Source organism: Bos javanicus, chromosome 7 (assembly GCF_032452875.1).
Source record: "Bos javanicus breed banteng chromosome 7, ARS-OSU_banteng_1.0, whole genome shotgun sequence".
Lineage (NCBI taxonomy): Eukaryota > Metazoa > Chordata > Mammalia > Artiodactyla > Bovidae > Bos > Bos javanicus.
In genome coordinates this window covers 12,109,785-12,130,655 of record NC_083874.1, presented here as the reverse complement: position 1 = coordinate 12,130,655, position 20,871 = coordinate 12,109,785, and the positions used below count along the sequence as shown (strand labels likewise).

Below are 20,871 nucleotides of genomic sequence, written 5' to 3'. Positions count from 1 at the left end.
CACGCACACACTTGTGCAAACAGGCAGGACGGGGAGAGGAAAGGGGCCCAAAGAGAGGGAAAGCGAAGGAGAAGGAAGGACAGAGAGAGGGGCATGGAGCCAAGACAGAGCAAAATGAGACCAGAAATAGGATTCCAGAGGGAAAGGCGAGGAGCTGAAGAAAGGAAGTCGAGGGCTTTAATAACTAAGCAGAGGTAGAGGATGAACAGAGCTGCGGGTGAGAAGAACGGTATTTCAGGGCTTAGGGCTGTTCCAGGAGACACAGAAGAACCCTGAGGAAGAGAGGGTCCCATGCTGCCAACCTCTGGCTGAGCCTGGCCTAGGTCGGGATGCTGCACGAGGCCTCCAGGCTACAAGCGCCGACCGGGGGTTGGGGGTGACTGAAGCCGTGAGGGGATGAAGGCAGAGCAGCCTGGGACCTGAGCACCAATCCCATTTCAGAGCCTTGCTCTGCAGAACCCACTTGGTCCCACACCTAGGAAGAGCCCAGATTCGTCACCTACCCCCACGAAGTCCTGCCTTCTGCCCCAGGGTGTGGACTGCATGAGTACCCCGGTCCCTAGGGGAAGACAGGAAGCAGAGCCTGCGCTCACACACATGCAACGTGAGCCAGCCTGAACACACCCCTCGCCACCCTGGTGGCTTCAAGGACAAGCAGCAGCCTCCAAAATTCTCTTCATCCCTAAGCCTGGACCAGGCAGAGGCCTGACGCCTGCACGCCCAGGCAGCCATCCTCAGACACAGTGGCTGGACTTGGTTTTGAGGAAGCTGTGTGTGATGGCTGAGTGGAAAGAAGCTTAGAGCCCAGGAGGCACTGTCTGGCCCTGGGCACCAGGATGCGGGAACATGTCACCTCAGGACTGAACGGAGCTTGCGGTGCCTCTGGCCCCTCCATCCCCTCTCCAGTCTCTCCAGAAAGTCAAGGCAGCCTTTGTCCCTGAAGAGAGTTGCAGGCCTGGGGGGCTGGGGTTCAGTCAGGGTGGCCCCAAGCTGGGAGTGGGTGGTTAGGGTCCCTACTGCTTCGGTCTACCAGGCTGGAGAGAAAGCCAAGGCCGGAAATGTTGCCAGGGGACGTGGCCCTGGAAGGCTGGGGAAGCCGAGTGACAGCCTCGGGGGCGTGGGCCGGGCGGGAGAGGATAAAGGATGGAGCCGGGCACCTGCCCGCCTGGTGCCAGCCAACATTTTCTCTGCCCGTCCACCGGCCCACAGGCCACCAGCTGGCCCATTGTCCCCAGTGAGAAAGCAGACACTGGAGGGGGGCTCCCGTGTGGCAGGAGCTTACTCATGCACGCCCGCCTCGTAGGGACTGCCAGGGGACAGCCACCACGCGCTGGGTTGGGGCGAGGGGAGAAGGGGGGTGGCCAGGGGAGGCGCCCTCATGGCGCAGGAGTCAGGGCTCCTCCTGTGCTGTTGGCAGGGGGCAGTGCTCGGGGCCTGCGAACAGGAGATAAAGAGTTCAGGCAGAGGGTTTTCTCTCACTAACCGTGGATTTGTGTGTTTGTTCAGCTGGTGGCTCTGATAAGCCCCATTCTGTGAGATAAAAGCCAAGCAACCATGAGGCGGGGCCTGGGGAGGGGTGTCATAAAGGGGCCTGCCTTTCTGTGTCCCAAGGCCTGGGGTTACTCCCTCCCTTCCCCAGGGAGCCTCGACAGGGAAGGGGGTCAGGCACTGGGGTGTCATGCTCCTTGGGGTGCCAGCCTGGGGTCGAGCTCCTGGTCCCTAGGGGCTGTCCAGAGCAGGCCCGAGCCCCAGGGCACAGCTCCCCAGAGTGCCCATGGCTACAGGAAGCTGGCCTGGTGGGCTCTTGCCTCTGGGTTGGGGGGCATCTCCTCGCCCTCCCCAGGAGCCTGTCCACCACCGGCCCAGTGCCCCCCCAACCCCCGTGTGCCCACGGTGTACCTCCAAGCTGACTGAGTGGACAAGGGCCTGCCCCCGTCTCTCCCCTTACTGTCCTCGGAGGCCCCTGTCACCTCATGGGGGCAGGGGTCTACGCGGTAAAATAACTGAGGCTCTGGGTCTGGGTCTGGCCTGAGGAGGGGCCTCAGCAACACTGCGTGGCTCACGGGCGGGCCGCAGCCTCGTGCCTCTCGGCCCTTTTCGCTCTGCACGGGCCAGGAGGGGTAAGAGGGCCGCCTGAGCAGGACAGCGGAGCCCCAGCCCCAGCTGCCCCGCTGGCCGGGCCAGCGCCCCTGCCCTCGAGCCCGGGTCCAGGTTTCCAGCGTCTCTGCCTTTTGTCCCGGAGCCGGGCCGCGCTCGCCGGGGGCGGGCGGCAGTGCGGGGCGCCGGCGGGGCCGCCAGCCGTAAGATGGCTGCCAAGGGCTAAGATGGCTGCCAGCAGCGCCCGGAGCACCAACTGCAGGCGCGTGGCAGCGGGCCTCGCGCGCCGGTCCCCGCTCCTGCCTGCTCCCTTACATGGCGCTAATGGTAATAACAGCAGTAACGTTTCAGGGCAGCGTCCTGGTTCAGAAGGATTTCCTGTCTGTCGCGCTCTCCTGGAGCCCCATTTGTCTCTGCCTCTATCGCTGGCCCACCTCCATCTCTTTGTCGGGTTCTCTCGTCTTTCTGTCCCCGGGCCGGGTGTGCGCATGCGCGTGGCTTTCTGTCTCCACCTGGCCACGTTTGAAGGGCTGAGACCACTCTTAATTGGATGGCCTCCTACCATCCCCCCTACTCCACTGTCCCTGTCCTGGAGGGCTCTGTGCGGACCGAGTTGGTCCTGGGACAAGTAGGGCAAAGCCTTTGCAGCAAAGCCTTGACCGTGTGCCCCTCGCTGGGCTCCACACGCGGGTCTTGCAGCTGTGCTTTCTGAGCTGTGAATCTGGGAAAGGACGGCCCTGAGAGACATTAGGCTCGGGGCACTGGTCCATGGAGGCCCTAAGGTGGGCCACCTACTGCCTCAGCCCCTTGCCTGCTCCCTCCTGGACCAGCTGGGGCTTGAATCAGACCCAGAGAGTCAGAAACAGGCTGAGAAGAGAGCAACAAGAAAATTCACATGCAGAGAGAGGCTGCCCTTCCCTGGGGCGTGGGAGGAAGTCCCACGGGCTCTCTCCAGAGCAGAGTGCCACCACGACAAAGAAGTGGCCTGGGATGGAATTTGCCATCCCTGAAAACACTGCTAGGGTGGGTGCAAAGGAAGTTGTGGAAGGACACGCCCCAAACACAAGGGGGTGAGGGGTCCTGTTAGCTTATAAACTTCCATTTTCTTGATTTGTGACAGGATTCATTATTATTATCATTTGGAATTTTTAAAAAGTAGAGGCTGGCTAAAAAGGTACTTCCCTGATGGTCCAGTGGTTGAGTCCGCCTTCTAATGCAGGGGATGCGGGTTGGATCCCCGGCTGGGGAACTAAGATCCCATATGATGCCAGGAAACTAACTTCATATGCTGCAACAAAGGTTCCACGTGCCGCAACCAAGACCCAACACAGCAAAATAAATGCATAAAAAAAAAAAAAATTAAGTGAAACAAGATAAAGGATGGGGGAAATGGGGCCTGAAACCATCCTGGGGGCAGCCTGTCTTTTTCCCACTGGCCACATGGATGCAAGAGGCCAGGAACTTGGCTGAGGCATCATAGGGCCTTAGCTCTGAGAAGGCCCCAACACCTGGAGCTCTTCCTTCTTTCCCAAGTGGCTGCAGGATCCCCCCACTTCTATTTCTTGGGCCCACATCACTCTTCAGGAACCTCCTTGCTATTCACTCCCCAATGTGAGCGGTTTGACCGCAAGGTTGGTAGAGGATGGCCTCCGTGGCGAGCGGGCCGGTTGTGGGGTGGCGGGTGAGACCCGGGAGGCAGGGTTGCTCCAAAGAGTGGAGCGAAGCCCTGGCCAATGGGCCCAGTTTTCCGAGGCCACCCCATGTGGTCCCCCCGTGAGCAGCTGATCCTTTGCTGAATGCCTGCCTTTCTCCTGCCCCACAACCTGCCCTGGCCCCCCTCCGCCACCCTCTCGCCAGCTGTCGTGCCCAGGCAAGCATTCTGGAGGTCCCCGTTGTGCCCCTGGCACACAAAGCTTCGAGGACCTGGGGGGCAGGGGCGGGGGGCTTTCCCAAGCTCAGCAAAATATTCACACACACACTCCACCCTGCCCCCAGTCCTCTGTGAGCTCCCACCGCACAATGGGCCCTTGTCTCAGGGCTCCCTCCGAGCAGCTGTGGCACTGGGGCATGAGACAGCCCAGACAGGCTGGCACAGAGCGGGCGACAGCATCAAGGCAGATCTCCCCCCTCCGTGTTGCCAGGCACTGCCTGTATGCATAAAGGTGAGGTGGGGGTGGCGCAGGCAGGCAGCATTGGCTCTAATTAATGAAGGGAGGGAAAGGGCTGCTCCCTCTGGAGCTTGAGTGGGGTAGAAAACGGGGGACCCCTTGGGTCCAACCCAGCTGTGCAAAGGGACAGTCAGGGCTTCTCTCCTGGGCGCCTTCTTGCCCTGACTCTGGGCCAGGGCTGTTCACTCATGGGCTGCTCACCCCCAGGGCACGTCAGACAGTGTTTGGAAACTGGTTTTTGGTTGTCACAACTGGGGTGCTACTGGCATCTAGTGGGAGGGGGCCAGAGATGCTGCCCAGCACCCTGCAGTCTGCAGGGTGGCCTCACCACAGCAGCAGCTATTCTTTTTCTCCTGGCCTCCCTGGGCTGCTCAGGAAGGGAGGGGGAGAGAAGGTGTCCATAGGGCTGGAGGGCAGCTGCTTGCCTGGTGAGCGTAGGGCACTTGGTCTTGACCCATCCCCACCCTTTCTGTCTCCTGCAGAATCCGGACAATCAGATAGTTCAAACCAGCAAGGAGATGCGGACATCAAACCACTGCCCAACGGTCAGTGCCCCCTGCCCTCCTGCCTGAACCCAGCCTCCCTGGCCTGCTGTGTCCACCACATCCCCCAACCTGTACCCTTCTCTGCCCTCCCGGGCCAGGGTGGGCCTGCCCCTGCCAACCCCTTCACTCAGCTGTCCCTTGACTGAACAGAGGCTGCTGTTCCATGGGGGAGGGCACTCATGGGGGCATACTTCACATCCATGGAGATCTGAGGACCCCTGAAGGCCAGCCTGGGGCTGGAACACGGGTCATGGGATGGAACAAGCTGAGGGTGGGGAGGGATCGGGAGAGATAGGCAGACAGCCCCTCCTGGCCGTGCCTCGACTTGCTCACCTGCCCTTTTCCCTCCTCAGGGCATTTAAGTTTCCAGGACTGTTTTGTGACTTCCGGGGTCTGGAATGTGACGGAGCTGGTGAGAGTATCACAGAGTGAGTCCTTCCTTCTTCTGGGCCAGGGTTGGGTCCGCAGGGATGGGGGTGAGGAGGTGGGACTTGGACCCCATGGAGCCCTGCCATTGATGGGGTCTCAGGTGGGGACGGGCAGGCAGACTTCCTGGGACACTCTTGGCCTCATTGGCACCGGGCTGGGTGGGATGGAGGCATTGGAGAGCCAGAGTGGAGAGCCCCACCTCTGACCTCCACTGCTTTGGAGGAAAAAAAAAATCATAACCAAGGAATCTTCCCAACAAGCTTCAGCCAGGAGGAGGTTTCCTCAGCAGCCTTCACAGTGAACTCACCCCAGGGCTTCCAGGGAGCTGCTCCCGGCAATGAAACAGCTGCCCATGCTTTCCAGACCTCATCACACTCTCCCTTCTTACCAGCTCCTGTTGCAACAGCATCAGGGCCCAACTTCTCGCTGGCAGACCTGGAGAGTCCCAGCTACTACAATATCAACCAGGTGGCCCTGGGGCGGCGGTCCATCACCTCCCCTCCCTCCACCAGGTGAGTCCCATGCCCCAGCCTCCCCTCAGCCCCCGAGATGCCTCAGGTGCTCTGGGCAGCATGCTTCAGCACACCACCCCCTGTTGAGGGCATTGGCTCCAGAGCCAGGGCCTGCTCTGCTGCCCACCCCCTGAGCTTTGCACTGGCCTCAGGGACACAAGCTCAAGCGAGGCCATGGCTCTGCCAGGAAGGTGCTCCCTGTGGGGACTGGGGAAGGCCTCTCTCTGGGGGGTGTGACCTTTGAACCCAGACAAAGGGGGGCTGGTACAGGCCTGGGGTGGGCGCTCCAGGCAGAGAGCACCCTCCATCCCAACTGAGGCTGGGCAGGCCGGCAGGACTATCCCACAGTGGGCTTCACAGGCCAGAGGGGTCAAGCAACAGATGCTGGGGATGTGTGTTCTAGAAAGACTTCTAGAAGCAGTGTTCGTGGGCAGGACAGTCAGTTCAAGGCTCTCCCACTCAGGCTGGAAGGCCTGAGTCAGGTGTGGGATCGGCCTGAGAGGAAGGAGTGGAGTTGAGAGCCATTTGGGAGGTAGGCACAGTGGACCCTGGTCAGGGCCAGTCATGCAGGACAGGGTGCGATCCTGTCCCTTTAAAAAAAAATGAGCATTTTGGTTCATTGTGAGGTTCAAGTATTCATTTTGATATGTTAGAATATTACATTAAAATGTTATGATATTTCTGTAGTTAATCGTATTTTAATATAAAATAACACAGTATCACAATGACTGAGTTTTGCATCACCCCCTGGTGTTTTGCCCCTGGCCAGCGCCTCACTCACCTCCTCTGGCCGTGGGAGCTGATGGGAAGTAGAAGGCGGCTGAGGAGGCAGCTGAGGGCTTGGCCCGCTTCTTGCGCTTGGGTAGCTGGGTGGATGACGGCGGATGGTCCTGTGGGCTGAGAAGGGGCTGTCAGTCTGACCTGGGTGGAGGGCACACAGCGAGTGCTCTGAGATGCTGCTGACAGCGGGCGCCCACTCACCACACGGAGGCCATCAGTGCAGGCTTCCTGGGTCCGGGTCCCAGTCCGGCCACTCGCCTGAGGCCCACCTGACCCCTGTCCTCCTTCCCCAGCACCACCAAGCGCCCTAAGTCCATCGATGACAGTGAGATGGAGAGCCCTGTCGACGACGTCTTCTATCCTGGCACAGGCCGCTCCCCGGCAGCTGGCAGCAGCCAGTCCAGCGGTTGGCCCAACGATGTGGATGCAGGTATGGGCGCCACCGCGAGGCCCGACCTGGAGCGCAGGCGGCGTGCAGCCTCGTCTCCCCCTCAGTTTCCCTGGCGAGCCTCCCGTGGTGCTTCCTGCTGCGGGTGGCACCGTCTGTCCTCCCCCAGCCCGCTCTTCCAGCGGGCACAGGCCTGGAGAGCAGAGGCGAGCGGGCAGGTTGTCACGCGTGGGCAGTAGGGCCCACCGGTGTTGTGGAAGGAAAGCCCTGGCCCTGAGCCTCTGGTGCCCTGCAAGGCGGGCATGGCTTCCCCTTCAGAGCCTCCTCATCCTCCTCCTCCTCTTGGTTTTTCTTCAGGGAGGTTGCCCCCACTCTACCATCTTCATGGTTTAAGGTAGTTTCTCAGACTGGGCGTTCTTGAGCATTCCAGCATTGTCTGTGGTGGGGCCATCTTGTGCCCTGTGGGGTGTTGGAGCGGCAGCCCTGGCCTCTGCCCACTAGATGCCAGTAGCAAACCTCCTTACTAGGTGTGATGGCCAGAAAGGTCTCTGGACATGGCTGTGTCCTGGTGGGGGCAGAATCTTCCTGAGTTGAGAACCCCTGGTCTAAGGAGGGGCCCAGCTTCACAGAGAGGAGCAGAGCCTAGAAGCAAGTGAGCAGAACTCTTGTCAGGCCTCTCGATCCTCTCACCAGCCCCTTCCTGGTGAGAGGAGGGGCTCACCAGGGGGGCTCTCCTGTTTTGACAGGTGGTGTGGGCACGCCTGGAGAGCCCAAGTGGAGTAGAGGGAGAGAGGGAGGGGTATGTGTGTGTTTGTGTGTGTGTGGTGCACAGGCGTGTGTCAGGAGGCTGCCTGCAGAATGCTTCTGCCTGACACGTTGTTGGTGCAGCCTATGTGTAGCTTCCGGGTACAGGGGTCTTGGGGCCAGCTAGCGCAGACCTCTGTATGGGATGTGTCCATTGTGGTTAGGCCTAGGGATGGAGGCCTTGCTGTGTGGTGCAGGAAGATGAGTGCCGACCTGATAGTCTTTTCCTTGGTATCTTCCAGATGTTGCCAGGCCAGGAAGGGCCAAGCAGATGGGCAGGGGCCAGGGCTGGGGGGAAGGCGAGACCGAAGGGCCAGGAGGAGCATCCTCTGCCCTGCTGCCCTGGCTGCAGCCTCTGGCCTTCGTTCTCTGCACCCTGGGAGGAGGAGGCCTCAGCTCCAGGCCCCGGGCTGAGCCCCGCCCCTGCCGACCTTGCTCTGGGGGCCCCTCTCCGGGCGCCCTTGTGGCCAGCAGGGACCTGAGCCGGCAGGGCACAGACGTGGCCCTGAGGGAGCCTCTGGAGGGGCAGAGACAAGGGGTGGAGAGGCCCTGAAGAATCCCCAGCTGAAGTGCAGTCTTTCCTCAGGGACTGGTGTGCCTAGAGGGCCGTGTCCACTGCTGGCTCCTGAGGCGTGGGCCCGCGGGTCGCTCCACCCAGACCTGGCTCCCGGGAGCCTCCCCTCCCCAGCTCCGGCTCCCTCCTTCCCTGGCTGTCTGCCGCCGAGCCTGCCATTTCCGCTCCCGCCAGCAGCCCCTCCACGCACGGCCCCACGTCCTCCTGTGGCGCCCCCGGCTGCCTTGCTTTTCCCCTCTTTTCGTCCATACTCACCCCCTCCTCCCACCAACACTGCGTTGTTTCCCTGTTCTGGGACAAATCGCCAATTAAGCAGCCCAGCTGCAGGACTGGGAACAGCTGGGGAGGTGCTGTGCGGCCAGGGGGACAGCTGTGCACAGCTGGTGGGGGCGCTCCCCGCCCCCCCCCCAGCATCGTGCCAGCTATCAGGTGGCACACAGCTGCTGCCAGATAACACCTCTGCTGGCGGCTAGGAGTGCGCCCTTCCCCCGCCTCTTCCCTCTGTGGTTAAGACAGCTCTTATTTCTCTCTTCTGCAGCACCCCCCACCCACCCCCAATACACACACCCCACCCAAACTGATTCGATTCGTGTTCCAAAGATGGCAGCTCTGGACACCTGCCCCGACCACACCTTGTCCTTCCAGGACAGGAGACTGGTTCCCCTGGGGGCCCTGGCCTGGGGGCCCTGCTTTGTCTTAGCGTGTTGGATGTCGAGCCCACTGGGCGCAGACATGATCTTGGTTGGCATCATCAGGCTGTTAGAGGTGAGCTCAAATGGGGCGCTCTCTGTGTCCCTGTCTCTTGGCAAATGCCACCTTCCTCTCCGGTCCTGGGAGTAGAACAAAGCCCAGGAATGACCCACCCTGACAGTCCGACCTCTGGGCGCCTGACCAAGGGCATCCTTTCCTGGCTCCTTCTCCCCCAGCTCCCACCCAGGCCCTCCAGCTTCCTCCCTGCTCCCTTGTCGGATTTTATTTCTCCACAGTGGTCCGAAGGGCCCATGGCTGTGCTTTCCCTTCCAGTAAGGAGTCCTGGCTTCTTCCTGGCAGAATGGGACCTGTAGCTCAGGACCCCATGGAGTAGACCCCAGCCTGCCCCTCCTCAGGGGCCTCCTCACTCTTTTCTTTTTTTTCCTTTGGCTGAGATCTTAGTTTCCCCAGTGGAAGCACAGAGTCTTAGTCACTGGACCCCCAGGGAAGTTCCTGGTCCCTGACTCTGAAGCTGCTCTCCAGGGCTCCTCCCGCACACCTTCCCTGCCCTCTGGTCCTGCCTCCGCGCTTTGATTCTGTGCATCTTGGAGCTCACAATCTGTTTGTTGGGGGGCAAGATGGCCCCGCTTGCTCACGCCCTGCCCAGCGCACCAAAGGGGCTGATTTCCCTCACCTGTCAGCAGCGGATGGTCTGCACGCAGGGCCTGAGAAACAGGGCCTCGATCAGGCAGAGGAGGCTGGGGAGCCCTGAAGGGAAGGGGGCAGCCAGGAGGGGGCTGAGGAGAGAAGGAGTGAGCTGCTGGCTTCCCGCCTCCCCCGCTCCCTTCCTGGCCCAGCTAAACCTGCCCCGTGTTGCTGATTCCTCCCCTCAGGCCCGGCTTCTCTAAAGAAGTCAGGAAAGCTGGACTTCTGCAGTGCCCTCTCCTCTCAGGGCAGCTCCCCGCGCATGGCTTTCACTCACCACCCGCTGCCTGTGCTTGCTGGAGTCAGACCAGGTGAGAAATGGAGGGCCCGGAGGGGGGCAGTGGGGGTGGCAGAGGAGCCCTGCCTGAGGGGTAGCTGGCCAGGGAACCCTGAGTGACAGCCCAGCTCTCTGAACTGGCTGTGGTGTGGCATTGGGTGGGCGTGGGGACGGGCCCTCCCTCCACAGCAGCAGGCTGGCCTTTGGGCCTTCTCACTGTGTTCCCCCACACTCTCCCACTTGCCTCTCACACCCCATGTGCCAGGGTGCACACCTGCTTGTGCGCTGAGGATGTGTGTCTGCTTATGTTTGTGTGAGGATGCTATGTGCACACATTCGATGTATATGTGTTCGTGTGTTTGCGTGGACGTGTGCACACGTGTGTGCTGTGCATGTGTGCACGCGTGTGTGCTGTGTGCACGTGTGTGCCATGTGCACACATGTGCCGTGTGTGCACACGTGTGCTGTGCGTGCACACGCGACATGTGCACATGTATGTGCTGTGTGTGCTCACGTGCCATGTGCACATTTGTGTGCTGTGTGGCACAGGCCTGTCCTGAGGCCTTGGGCCCACTCCTCCCAGCTCTCCTTGCCTCCCGCCAGCTGTGGATGGGAGAGCACAGGCTTCTGTATCTGCCCTCCTTCCAGTTCCTCTCTCTCAGTGCCCCAAAGTGCCCAGGGTCTGTTTTCCCTGGCACCAGCCCAGGTTACTCCAAGGGACCCTCACAAGGGCCCAAGTTCCCTGCTCGAGGCCTCCCCGCTCTTTTCCAGAAGTGAAGGACTAGGCCAAGGGGAAAGGAAAGGAGCCGGCGGCTGCCTGCTGGGGGCGGGACTCTCTGCTCCAGTCTGGCAGAGAGAGATCTTGAGGGGAGGGTGCCGCCCGGTTCTGCAGGGGATGGAACCAGGTGGGGAAGTGTGGGAGCCTCTTCCCTCTTAAGAGAGGTCTGGACTCTTTCTGAACACTGCCCCGTGTCTGCCCGCCACCTCCCGGGCCCTTGCGTAGGACACGGAGAACATGGAGGGTTACCCTCCTGGCTTCCTCCTCAGGGCCTCCTGGCTGGGAGCCAGCAGAGGGGCAGGGCGTGGTGGCTGTGGGGTGGGGGTGGGGAGCCCAGGCCCTCCGCACAGGCAGGGGAGGGCGGCAGGCCCCGCTCCACTCAGCTTTTATGAACTCCAGAGAGAAGCCAAGTTTCTTTAGGCCCCTAATGAAACCGAGAGCAAGAGCGAGCTGATTGGAAACAGACAGGATAGGGAGGACTTGGCTGGGGAAGGACTGGGGCCTGCTCCGGGGTGGGAGCCGTGCGTCCGAGGCAGTGTGTATGAGCCATGGGGCCCGAGCACAGAAGAATGTGACCTGGGGACCTGCAGCGAGGTGCACACCCAGCCTCATGCAGGACGTGTGTGTGCCCTGTGGAGCCCCCTCTCGCACTGGCACGGGGCCGAGTGTCTGTCCGGAGCCCCACCGAATGGTCTGCCTGCTCCCCAAGGCTCCCGCCCAGGCCCTGTGCCAGGGAGGGGTGTGTGAGGCACTGACCTTGGCGCAGAATGTCAGGGAGCACCTGAAATTTCAGTCACCAAAGTTTATAAATAATATTAAATGCAATGTTCTAAAAATTAAACAATTGCAAAAGATACATGATGAGAGAATATCAGTATTTTAAATAAAAGGACTGACCTTGTAATTGCATACCCCTGCCTCACCTCACGGGGCTTCCCAGGTGGCGCTAGCGGTAAAGAACCCACCTGCCAATGCAGGACGTAAGAGATGTGGGTTCAGTCCCTGAGTTGGGAAGATCCTGAGGAGGAGGACTTGGCAACCCACTCCAGTATTCTTGCCTGGAGAATCCCATGGACAGAGGAGCCTGGTGGGTTACAGTCCATGGGGTTGCAAAGATTCAGACACAGCTGAGCGACTCAGCACGCACACACGTCTCACCTCACCCTAACTCTGGCCCTGATTCCAATCAAACTTTATTTATAAAGAGAAGCAGCTGGTCTCTGGGCCATCCCTAGTTTTGCCAATTCAACTTTTTAAAATATCACATGCAAATATTATTTACTTTGATTTTACTGAGTGTTTTTGGCGCCATCTTACACAGTTTTACACTAGCAGTCAGCGCCTCACTCTCCCTACTCTGGTCCCTGCCCTGCTCCTGCCCCGTTCTCTGGACCCAAAGGGCTCTGACCTGCAGGTCTCCTCGTCTTCAGTGTCCCTCGCCACGGCCTTCTAGGCCCTGACGATGCCCTTTCCTTCCTGCTGCGTGCACGCAGGGAGCCCCCGGGCCACGGCGTCAGCGCTGCACTTCCCCTCCACATCCATCATCCAGCAGTCGAGCCCGTACTTCACGCACCCGACCATCCGCTACCACCACCACCACGGGCAGGACTCGCTGAAGGAGTTTGTGCAGTTTGTGTGCTCGGATGGCTCGGGCCAGGCCACCGGACAGGTGAGTCCAGAGGACCCCACGAGCCCCCCTACAGCTCATCTTTGCGTCTGTCTGTCTGTCTCAGGGCTCACGGGGAGAGGGCCCCAAAGCCGGGAGCCCACCTGGGGCTGGAGCAGCCAAGAGCTGGGACTACCGAACACCTCAGTCTTCTGGATCCGGGAGCAGGGCTCCATATGTCCGCCCGGGGCCTCTTCATCCCGGTCCAGACAGGACGGGGCAGTGGCTGGGCCCGCCTTGCTTGGGCTCTTTACCCTCCTCTGGTCTTTCCCCGTAGCAGGGGTGAACCAATGATCTGTCCAATCCGGGCCCAGACCCCTTAGCTCCTGACACCCCTCTTAAACCTCAGGGGTGCAAGGATTTGATAGGTTCTAGACCAAGGATTCCCACTGCTGACACCTGGGACTGTTTGTTCTCTGTGGTGTGGGAATGTCCTGTGCGCTCTGGGTGCTCAGCAGCATGCCTGGCCCCCACCCACTTGATGCCAGCGACAGCGCCCTCTGTCCAGCTGTGTTGGTCGTGACGTCTCCAGATTCAGTGTGCTCGGGGGCACCTTCCTCATCCCCAGTGAGAAGCCCTTGGGAGAGGGCAGGCTTCCTTCCACAGGCTGTGTCACGAGACTCCTGTTGGCGGGACTCTTAATGAGGGGCTCTCAGGTCAGTCACGGTTCTGGAATAGTCTTTCTGCTCCTCAGCCTGGGTGAGAGATGGCTCCCCATGGAGCTCTGAGGCTCACTGTCCTTCTCCATCAGCGAGCCCTAGAGCAGAGACACAGATCCACTGAGCAGAGAACTATTCCCGATAGCAATGAGCCAACCGTGACCCTTCAGTGGGACAGTGGTCCTTGTGTAGTTCCTGGGAGACCATTCCAGGTTGGGGCATGGTGATCTCTAGACCTCCGGGAATGTTCTGGAACTCCAGCAGCATGCTATAAGAAGGCCCAGCTGCTTGCCTCCCAGTTGGTCCAGCCTGGAACTGCACCGTGAGAGGTCAGGTGTGGTGGACACTCAAAGTGCCCTGGCAGGGAAAGGCATCCGGAACCCCGTGCCAGAAGCCGCCCCGGGAGGGGGCGGCCCTCAGCTGCTCAGCCTGATGCTGCCGCAGGGCGCTTGCGTAGTGCTGGCGGCTCGATGTGGGACAGGGCTGCAGCTCGGTCCCCTTGTTCTTGCTGTCCAGGGCAGAGGCCAGTCTTCTTCCCTCCCTCCTGCTCTTCTCCCCTTTTCTGCTTTTCTCATCTTTTTTCCCCCTCTGCCCTGCGAGGGTTTCTTTTGCTGGCTCTGCAGCTCCTTGGTATATGCAGAGTTTTGCCCACCTCTCTGGACAAGCTCTGTCCACTTGTAGGGGCATTGAGGGAAAAGTGGACACGATTCGCAACAGCTTCTGTGCTTCCTTCAGAGATGCCAGTGGAGTCTATGGGAGCTGCCAGCCTGTATCCCAGCCCCAGGGGTCGTGGATTCTGGAATCTGGATCAGAGAGGCTAGGAATCTTGCTGTTCCTGCTTCTCAGCTATGGGGGCATCTGGGGTTTCAATTGAAATATGACCCACCTGGGGAACCGACTTAGCCCAGAGAACCAAAGCTAACCCACAGGACCCTCAAGGGTGTGGGTCAGTCCATCCCTGGGCATCCTGACAGCCCCTTGACTTGAGCACTCAAGATCAAGGGCTCAGGAAGTCCATGGCCATCCAGTGGTTATGACTCCGCGCTTTCATGGCCAAAGGCCTGGGTTCAGTACCTGGTCAAGGAACTAAGATCCTGCAAGCTGTGTGGCATGGCAAACAAACAAAAGATCAAGGGCTCCTTGGCCTCCAAAGTTCTCCTCAAGGCAGGTGCTTGCTCTGAGTAGACCGTTGACAAAAAGCTATTTATTGACAGGGGAGCAAACAGCCCCTCTGGTTAAAGAGAAAGTCTAGTTTGGCTGGAGAGCAGTCTCTATAGGTTTCCTCTGTGGACTGTTGTGCCCGAGAGTTGGGTCTGGGGTGGAAGTCTGCAGTGAGCCTGCTCCTTGAGGTCTGGTTTCTGAGAGGAGACTAGAGATGGCACTGTGGAGTGGAGGAGGAGCCAGAGGCCCTGGGCTCTGCAGCTGACCTGGTGGCAGAGGGTGGGGGTACTGGACTGTGCTTGCACCACAGCCACCCCAGAGAGGTAGTTCTTAGTCACAGAGTGTGTGAGAGTGACTTGGAGGTGACACACACGTGACTGGGCCTCATCTAAGTTTGACTCAGCAGCTCTGGTGTGGGGTGTAGAATCTGCATTTCTCCCCAGGTTCCCAGGTGACGCTGCTGCTTCTGGTCAGAGGACCCACTTCGAGAACCACTGATGTAGAGACTAGAGGAGTAAATTATAACTTCCTGAGAATCTGAAGTTATGAACCATCTTTGCAGAACATTACATGCATACAAAATTTTACAGTGTGCAGAATGGTTCCCAGGTACCTCTGAGACCCCAGTATAAGTCCCTGACTGAGAAAATCAGATCAGTAAAGACCAAGGCCAAGTGGAGATCCACTTAGGGCAGGGATCCCCAGCCTCTGGGCTATGAACCAGTACCTCCTGTCAGATCAGCAGTGGCATTAGGTTAGAAATAAAGTGCACAATACATGTAATGCACTTGAATCATCCCGAAACCATCCCCTTCTCCCCCAAGTCCGTGGACAATTTGTCTCCCACGAATCCAATCCTGGTGCCAAAAAGGTTGGGAACTGCTGATTATAAGACACGCCAAGGGCAGAAAGAGGGTGCCCAGTTAGCTGTATTTCTGGCATAGAGAAGAGACCGCCAAGTGAGCACGATAGAGAAGATCCAAGGACTGATGGGAGGCCATGGCTCTGAGAGGCACAAAGCCTGGTTCCAGCTCGGCCTCGCTCTCCAGTTGCAGAGTGGCCAGGCCCGCATCTTCATCTGTCAGATGAAAGGGAGGTGCTATCCCAGCTTCTAGTTTACTTCTAAGCTCTTAACTCACAAGGTCTTAAGGCACCACAAAGTCCCAAGATCTTGAGATTTTTTAAAACTTCAACTCGTACCCCAACCAGAGCGGAGACAGCCTAGCCTGGCTGGGACTTGCTTCTAGAATCTGAATGTTGTAAATCAGCAGCTTTCCATGTCTGGCCGTATCGGGCTAGGATTTGTTTTATCAGATGAGATTAGTGATTCAGATCCTCCTCGGGGGAGACAGGCTCTTGGGGAAGCAGAGGCCACCCTGTGGGAGCAGCAGCTGCCCAGAAAGCTGCCATGTCCCGGCCGCCCCCGGAGCCCAAGCTCAGGACAGCCTGGAGAGGAGTAAGGCTGTGATGGGTTGGGACCATTCTACTTCCTGTCCTGATGGAAGAGCAAGATAGGAACCAGATAGGCTGTGGAAATGAGGGAACGCAGTTGCCACTTCTGTGTCAGCCTCACCCTGCAGAGCTGGTGGCATGCTCTTGCTTGGAACCAACAGCCTGACCGGGGAGACAATGTTTTATGTCAGATGTCATCGTAGCTATGGAAGGTTTTGGGGCACTGGGGTGTCTGAACTCCTTTGGATTTGGGAAGAGGGTTGATAAGTCTCTGGGTCCATGGAATCAGACAGACGTGGCCATGAACTTCAGGCCTTTCCCATTGCAGCGTGGCTAGAACGTTTAACCATGAGGAGCCTCAGTTTCCTCTGTTGTGAACGGGGGAGAGTGGCGCTTCCCTTCTCCTAAGGGTTCGGGACCATCAGCCTGTGGACCACTGGGCCTTGGTCCTGGGAGTCCATAGGGTGGGTGTCAGGCAGCATCTTCAGCCTCCACACCCTCAAGTTGTGTCAACCAGAATGTCTCCAGATACCATCAGTACCCCTGGGGGGCAGGCAGGAACAAGAACCACTACCTTAGAGGTGGTTGGAGGACTGGACAGCCTGGGTGAGGTGCCTGGTTCAGTGACAGGTGCTGAGCTGAAGAGCACTCTCTGCAGAGGGGAGGCCCCTTGGAGTCTCATGTTCATAGTCTAGGAGACATCAGTCAGGATCGAAGGATGACAGAGCTGGAGACAGAGTAGGGCTGGATTCTACAGGGTTTGCTAACAGGAGGAAGAGCTTGTGAACTTCCCATGGTCTTAAACCTGGGGGTGCTAGGAGGACAGAGGTTTGAGCCACAGGAGAGAGGCCAGTTTAGGAGGAAGAGTTTTGGCCTGGCCCCCGTGAGCCCAGGCTGCAGGTGGTCATAGTGAGCACTGCCTGGAGCAGCAGGAGGTACAAAGTCCAGGGAAGCCGTGTCTGCCAGGAGCCAGGGACCTCTGCCTCTCTCTGTGGGGCCGTCATGCCCTGAACCCCAGAGGCTGATGAACACAAGGCCACACGTGGGGCCTGGAGGAGGAAACTCAAGTTTAAGGCACAAGAGGGAGTAATGGACAATTTGTGGCTTTGGTAGCTGGTCCCGGCTTCTGGGGGAACTGGGGCTGCCAGCAATGGGATTTCCTCTTGGGCTGCTCTGTAGCAGATAGGCTAGCATCCACTGTCCTCAGGCACATGCCCTGGCTTCCCCCTGAGGCCATGACACGGGGCACGCGCTGGTGGGCCCATGGTCCTTGGTTGGGTCAGCTGATCCTACCCCAGGAGCCCACCCAGGGGAGGCACATGTGTGTTTTGGGGGAGCACAGGGAGTAAGCTGGTGCATCTTTGCTGCCATAGGAGAAAGTCTTCAGAGTGTGACAGTTCAGAGCGCAGCTGCTTGTATAGTTAAATGGCAAGTTTTGGTACCTGAAACCTGTTCCCTGAGAAATAACAAACCACCCGTCGGACATCCCCCTTCCTCCCTCCCACCACTTCGAAAGAGGACTGCGGAAAAAAAAAAAAGAGAAACACTTGAGAGACCAAATAGAGGCCTCATGCCCTCACCAACCTGGCGCCCTGGAGGAGAACCCCACCCCGCATCTTCCGCCGGGAGCGCCACCGGCTCTCAGGAGCGAGCTGGCGTGTCCGCGCAGGGGAGCGTGTGTCTGTGTGTGATGTGCCTTCATGCGTCACTCTATTTATGTTGTTCGCAGCCCAACGGTAGCGGCCAGGGCAAAGTCCCGGGGTCATTTTTGCTACCACCGCCGCCTCCAGTGGCCAGACCTGTGCCCCTTCCTATGCCTGATTCCAAATCCACCAGCACTGCCCCAGACGGCGCCGCCTTGACTCCTCCGTCACCTTGTAAGTGGACGATGAAACCGAAACCACAACGCCCAGCATCCCCGGCCCGTCCAAACAGTCTCCACTGCAAAAAGAAGAGTCCCCTCCCTCACTGCCAAAGCCCCCCAACCCAGAGTGCCTCCCACCCAGATGAGGACAGAGCTGAGCCCCCCGACCTTGGCCTCTGGGGCCTTAGTTGCACCAGCCAGCACCCCACGAGCCCCGCTGCCCGCCCACTGCTCCCAGCTGGGGCCCCTGGCCCAGGCCCCTCCGGGGGGCGGGAGAGGGGGCACAGTGGGGGCACCCAGGCCAGGGGTGCTGGCCAGGGTGGGCGGGGGGAGGGGAGGCACAGCCATGCCATCTTCATGCCTAACTGCTGTTTTTTTTCATTTTTCGTTTTTTCGTTTTTTGATTTTTTGTTGTTTCGTTGTGCCCCTCCCCCCACACCAAGAAAATTGAATGTGACCACAAGGCGACGCCACCATCCCCTTTTTGCCTTGCCCCCTCACCTTCATTCTGGGCCCCTCAGGCCTCTAAAGTTGCAGCAGGCCAGCCCCTGATCCCCTCCCCTCCAGCCTTCAGTCTCACATTTGGTTTCTCGTTGTTCCTCTTTTTTTTTTTTACCCTCCCTCCCATCCCTCCCCTTTCCCTCAATTTCTTCCCAGGTTGGATGTTCCAAGAACAAGGAAGGGCTCTGGACCTTGGCTTACTTCATCTCTTTCTCTCTCTCTCTTTTTTTTTTTAAACCGATGACAAATTTTGTCAAAGGGAAGAGAAAAATCTGAGTTGAGAGGCCCCAGCTAGACCCGACGACGCATGAAGGACAGGAGAGGCGGAGGGTGGGCGGTGTGCCGTCTGGGGGACAGTGGGCGGGGGTGGGCAGCGCTCGGGGCTGGCAGGCTGTGGGCCAGGACTCGGGGATGGCGGCGGAAGGGGCGGCCCATCTCACCACTCTTCTCGGCCTCGCGCTCTCTGCCTCACCTTCTTTTTTCATGGTTTGAGTTCTTTTCCCCTCTTCATCCTCTTCACGTCATCTTCTCATCTGCATTTGCCACAAGACACGAAGTCATGGTCATGGTCATTGGAGGTGGGCAGGGTGGGAGGGGGGCCAGGCTGCAGGGTGGCTGGGGGCCGCTTATGGACAGAATCTGGTGAGCACGGGGTCCCTGGGGTGTATCCTGTGCTGGGAGGGATGGGAGGTGGACTCCCAGTTAGCCTGTGACACTCCTCATCCCTTCTGGGGGCTTCCTTCCTCCCAGGGTACAGGGCCGGCTCCTTCCCGTAGGGCTCCAGCCAGACAACCCAGAAGAGCTCCAGAATGTTTGGCCCGTTTGCCCCCTCAGGCCTCAGAACAACTGCCTCTGCTGCCCACACCCTGGGGCTTTGCCAGGCCCTCCGGCCTCCTCCTTCTCTGCACGTGGGCCCATCTTGGTCCCTGGGAACCGCAGGACCATAGGAGCTGGCTCATCCATCAGAGGAGGAGAATGCCTGCCAGGCCTGAGCCCTGCCGCCCCTGCGCCTGAGCCAGCAGCCAGCTCCCAGACCCTCTCTGACCTGTCCCACCCAGCTTAGCCCTCTACTGGGACCCTTCAAGTTCCCCAAGCCACGGGCCCAGACCTTGGGCCCAGGGTGGTAAGCGGTGCAGCACCCAACCAGGCGCCCCTGTTGGAGGGGTAGCCCGGCTGAGATGGCCTTCTCCCAGCAGGTTGGGGCCAGTCCCCAGAGCTCCCAGCCTCCTGGGCTCCCTTCTCTCCAAAAGCAAGAGGCCCGGCAGGAAAGCAAGTGTTCTTACTTCAGGGAGGAGGGGACAGAACTGGGTCCACTGAGCCACAGCTAGAGCCTCCAGGGCCACAAAGGAGCTTCCCTGGCTGCAGCAGATGGAGTGCCGGGGCTGGGGGACCGCGAGCTCCTGGTCAGTGAGAGGATAAGGGGGCCCCTCCGGCCTGGCCTTCCCGCCGCCAGCCTCAGCCCAGGCAGCATGGTCTAACCCAGTCTCTCCCTCTCTCAGCAGCCCTGTGGGGCAGTGCCCGGGTGGGCCCCCAGTCCTCACGGGGTCTCTCCCTCTCTCCCCTGCTCCCCACAGCATTCGCAACGACAGGCGCCTCCTCTGCCAACCGGTTTGTCAGCATCGGACCCCGGGACGGCAACTTTCTGAACATCCCACAGCAGTCTCAGGTAGGAGGCCCTGCCCACTAAGTGGACACAGGCAGGGTGGGGGCCTTCCGGTGTTCTGGAGGAGGCCAGGGTCCTCGGGGCAGTTGGGAGAAGAGGCCGGGGCAGGGCTGGAGGGCTCAGGCTTTGCACGCCCAGCTGAGCCTGCCTCCCCAGGCAGCCCCCAGGCCCCCTGGCTAATCAGCTAATTGGATAATTAGCTCTGACAGCCCTGGCCCTGGGGAAGGCAGCCAAGGACCCAAGGCTAGAGGCGCTCTGGGCCAGGCCTGGTGGAAGCGAAGGTGGAAGTGGGAGGCTCCATCAGGAGGACAAGGTCTGCCCGGTTGCTTTCCTGCCGCTCTGGGGCATGTGCTTGCCCCTGGCCCTCCCCTCTCCTTGGATTTGGGTGGGCCACGTGCCCAGAGACTCTGGCACTGGGGGTGAGGCAGGGCCCAAAGCTGCCCTGGAGGTACCTCCCCCACGTCTTGTGAATCCTGTCAGAGGGGTGGCCAGGCTGTTGGAGCCGCTAGTCCTGCTCCCATCTGCCCCTGGTTCTCACGAGGAAATGTACCCCCAGCCCCGCTGCTGGAGGCTCCTGGACCCGGCTTTGCGCAGGCGTCTTTGCACCCTGGTGCTCGCAGGCCTTCTGCCCTATTCCAGTCCCTGGGAGGCTGGCGCCCACCTGTAGAACCCAGGGCCCTCAGGGCACAGGCGGGACCAGCCCCAGGAGCAGGGCCCAGGCAGCGTTTACAGTGTGGGCTTCTGGGGAGTGGAGGGAGAACAGGCAAAGATCTTTTTCTTTTGCACATTCGACAAAAACATCGCCCTGTGAGCCCAGAGCCTTGGAGGCTTCCTTAGCCCCCGGGCCACCTCCTTCAGCCTCCGCTCTCTCTTTGCTCTGAGGCCCAGGTCCAAAGAAAGTTGGTGGATGGAAGTTTTGTGTGTGTGGTTTAAGGTTTTGTTTTTTTCCCTTTTCCTTTCCCTCCCTAAAAAAAAAAAGCCAAAAACTTTGTCAGACTTCAAACTTCAGAGCTCCCTAGTGGCAAGGAGGGGAGGGGAGGAGAACTTCAGCCCCCTCCAGCTTCCCACCCCCTTTCCCCAGAGTCACGTCTGACCCGTCTGGTTTCCAGGAGCAACCAGACATGATGTAACACCCAGATGAACTTGAACTTGGGGGTG

At 59.5% G+C, this 20,871-nt stretch overlaps 1 protein-coding gene across 6 annotated transcripts in view; it reads left to right on the top strand.

The window, feature by feature from the left end:
- The window catches only part of NFIX (nuclear factor I X), a 97,486-nt gene that overhangs the window by 69,162 nt on the left and 7,453 nt on the right, over positions 1–20,871 (top strand). For 3 of the 6 annotated variants that reach the window (XM_061421935.1, XM_061421936.1, XM_061421933.1), the window contains exons 3-10: positions 4,748–4,810; positions 5,164–5,238; positions 5,631–5,751; positions 6,825–6,961; positions 9,881–10,003; positions 12,241–12,416; positions 17,415–17,562; positions 19,625–19,716. In XM_061421935.1, the coding sequence (XP_061277919.1) occupies positions 4,748–4,810; positions 5,164–5,238; positions 5,631–5,751; positions 6,825–6,961; positions 9,881–10,003; positions 12,241–12,416; positions 17,415–17,562; positions 19,625–19,716 (935 nt within the window). The remainder of the gene's footprint in view (positions 1–4,747; positions 4,811–5,163; positions 5,239–5,630; positions 5,752–6,824; positions 6,962–9,880; positions 10,004–12,240; positions 12,417–17,414; positions 17,563–19,624; positions 19,717–20,871) is intronic. The other 3 variants (XM_061421937.1, XM_061421938.1, XM_061421939.1) reach the window with 3 other exon arrangements.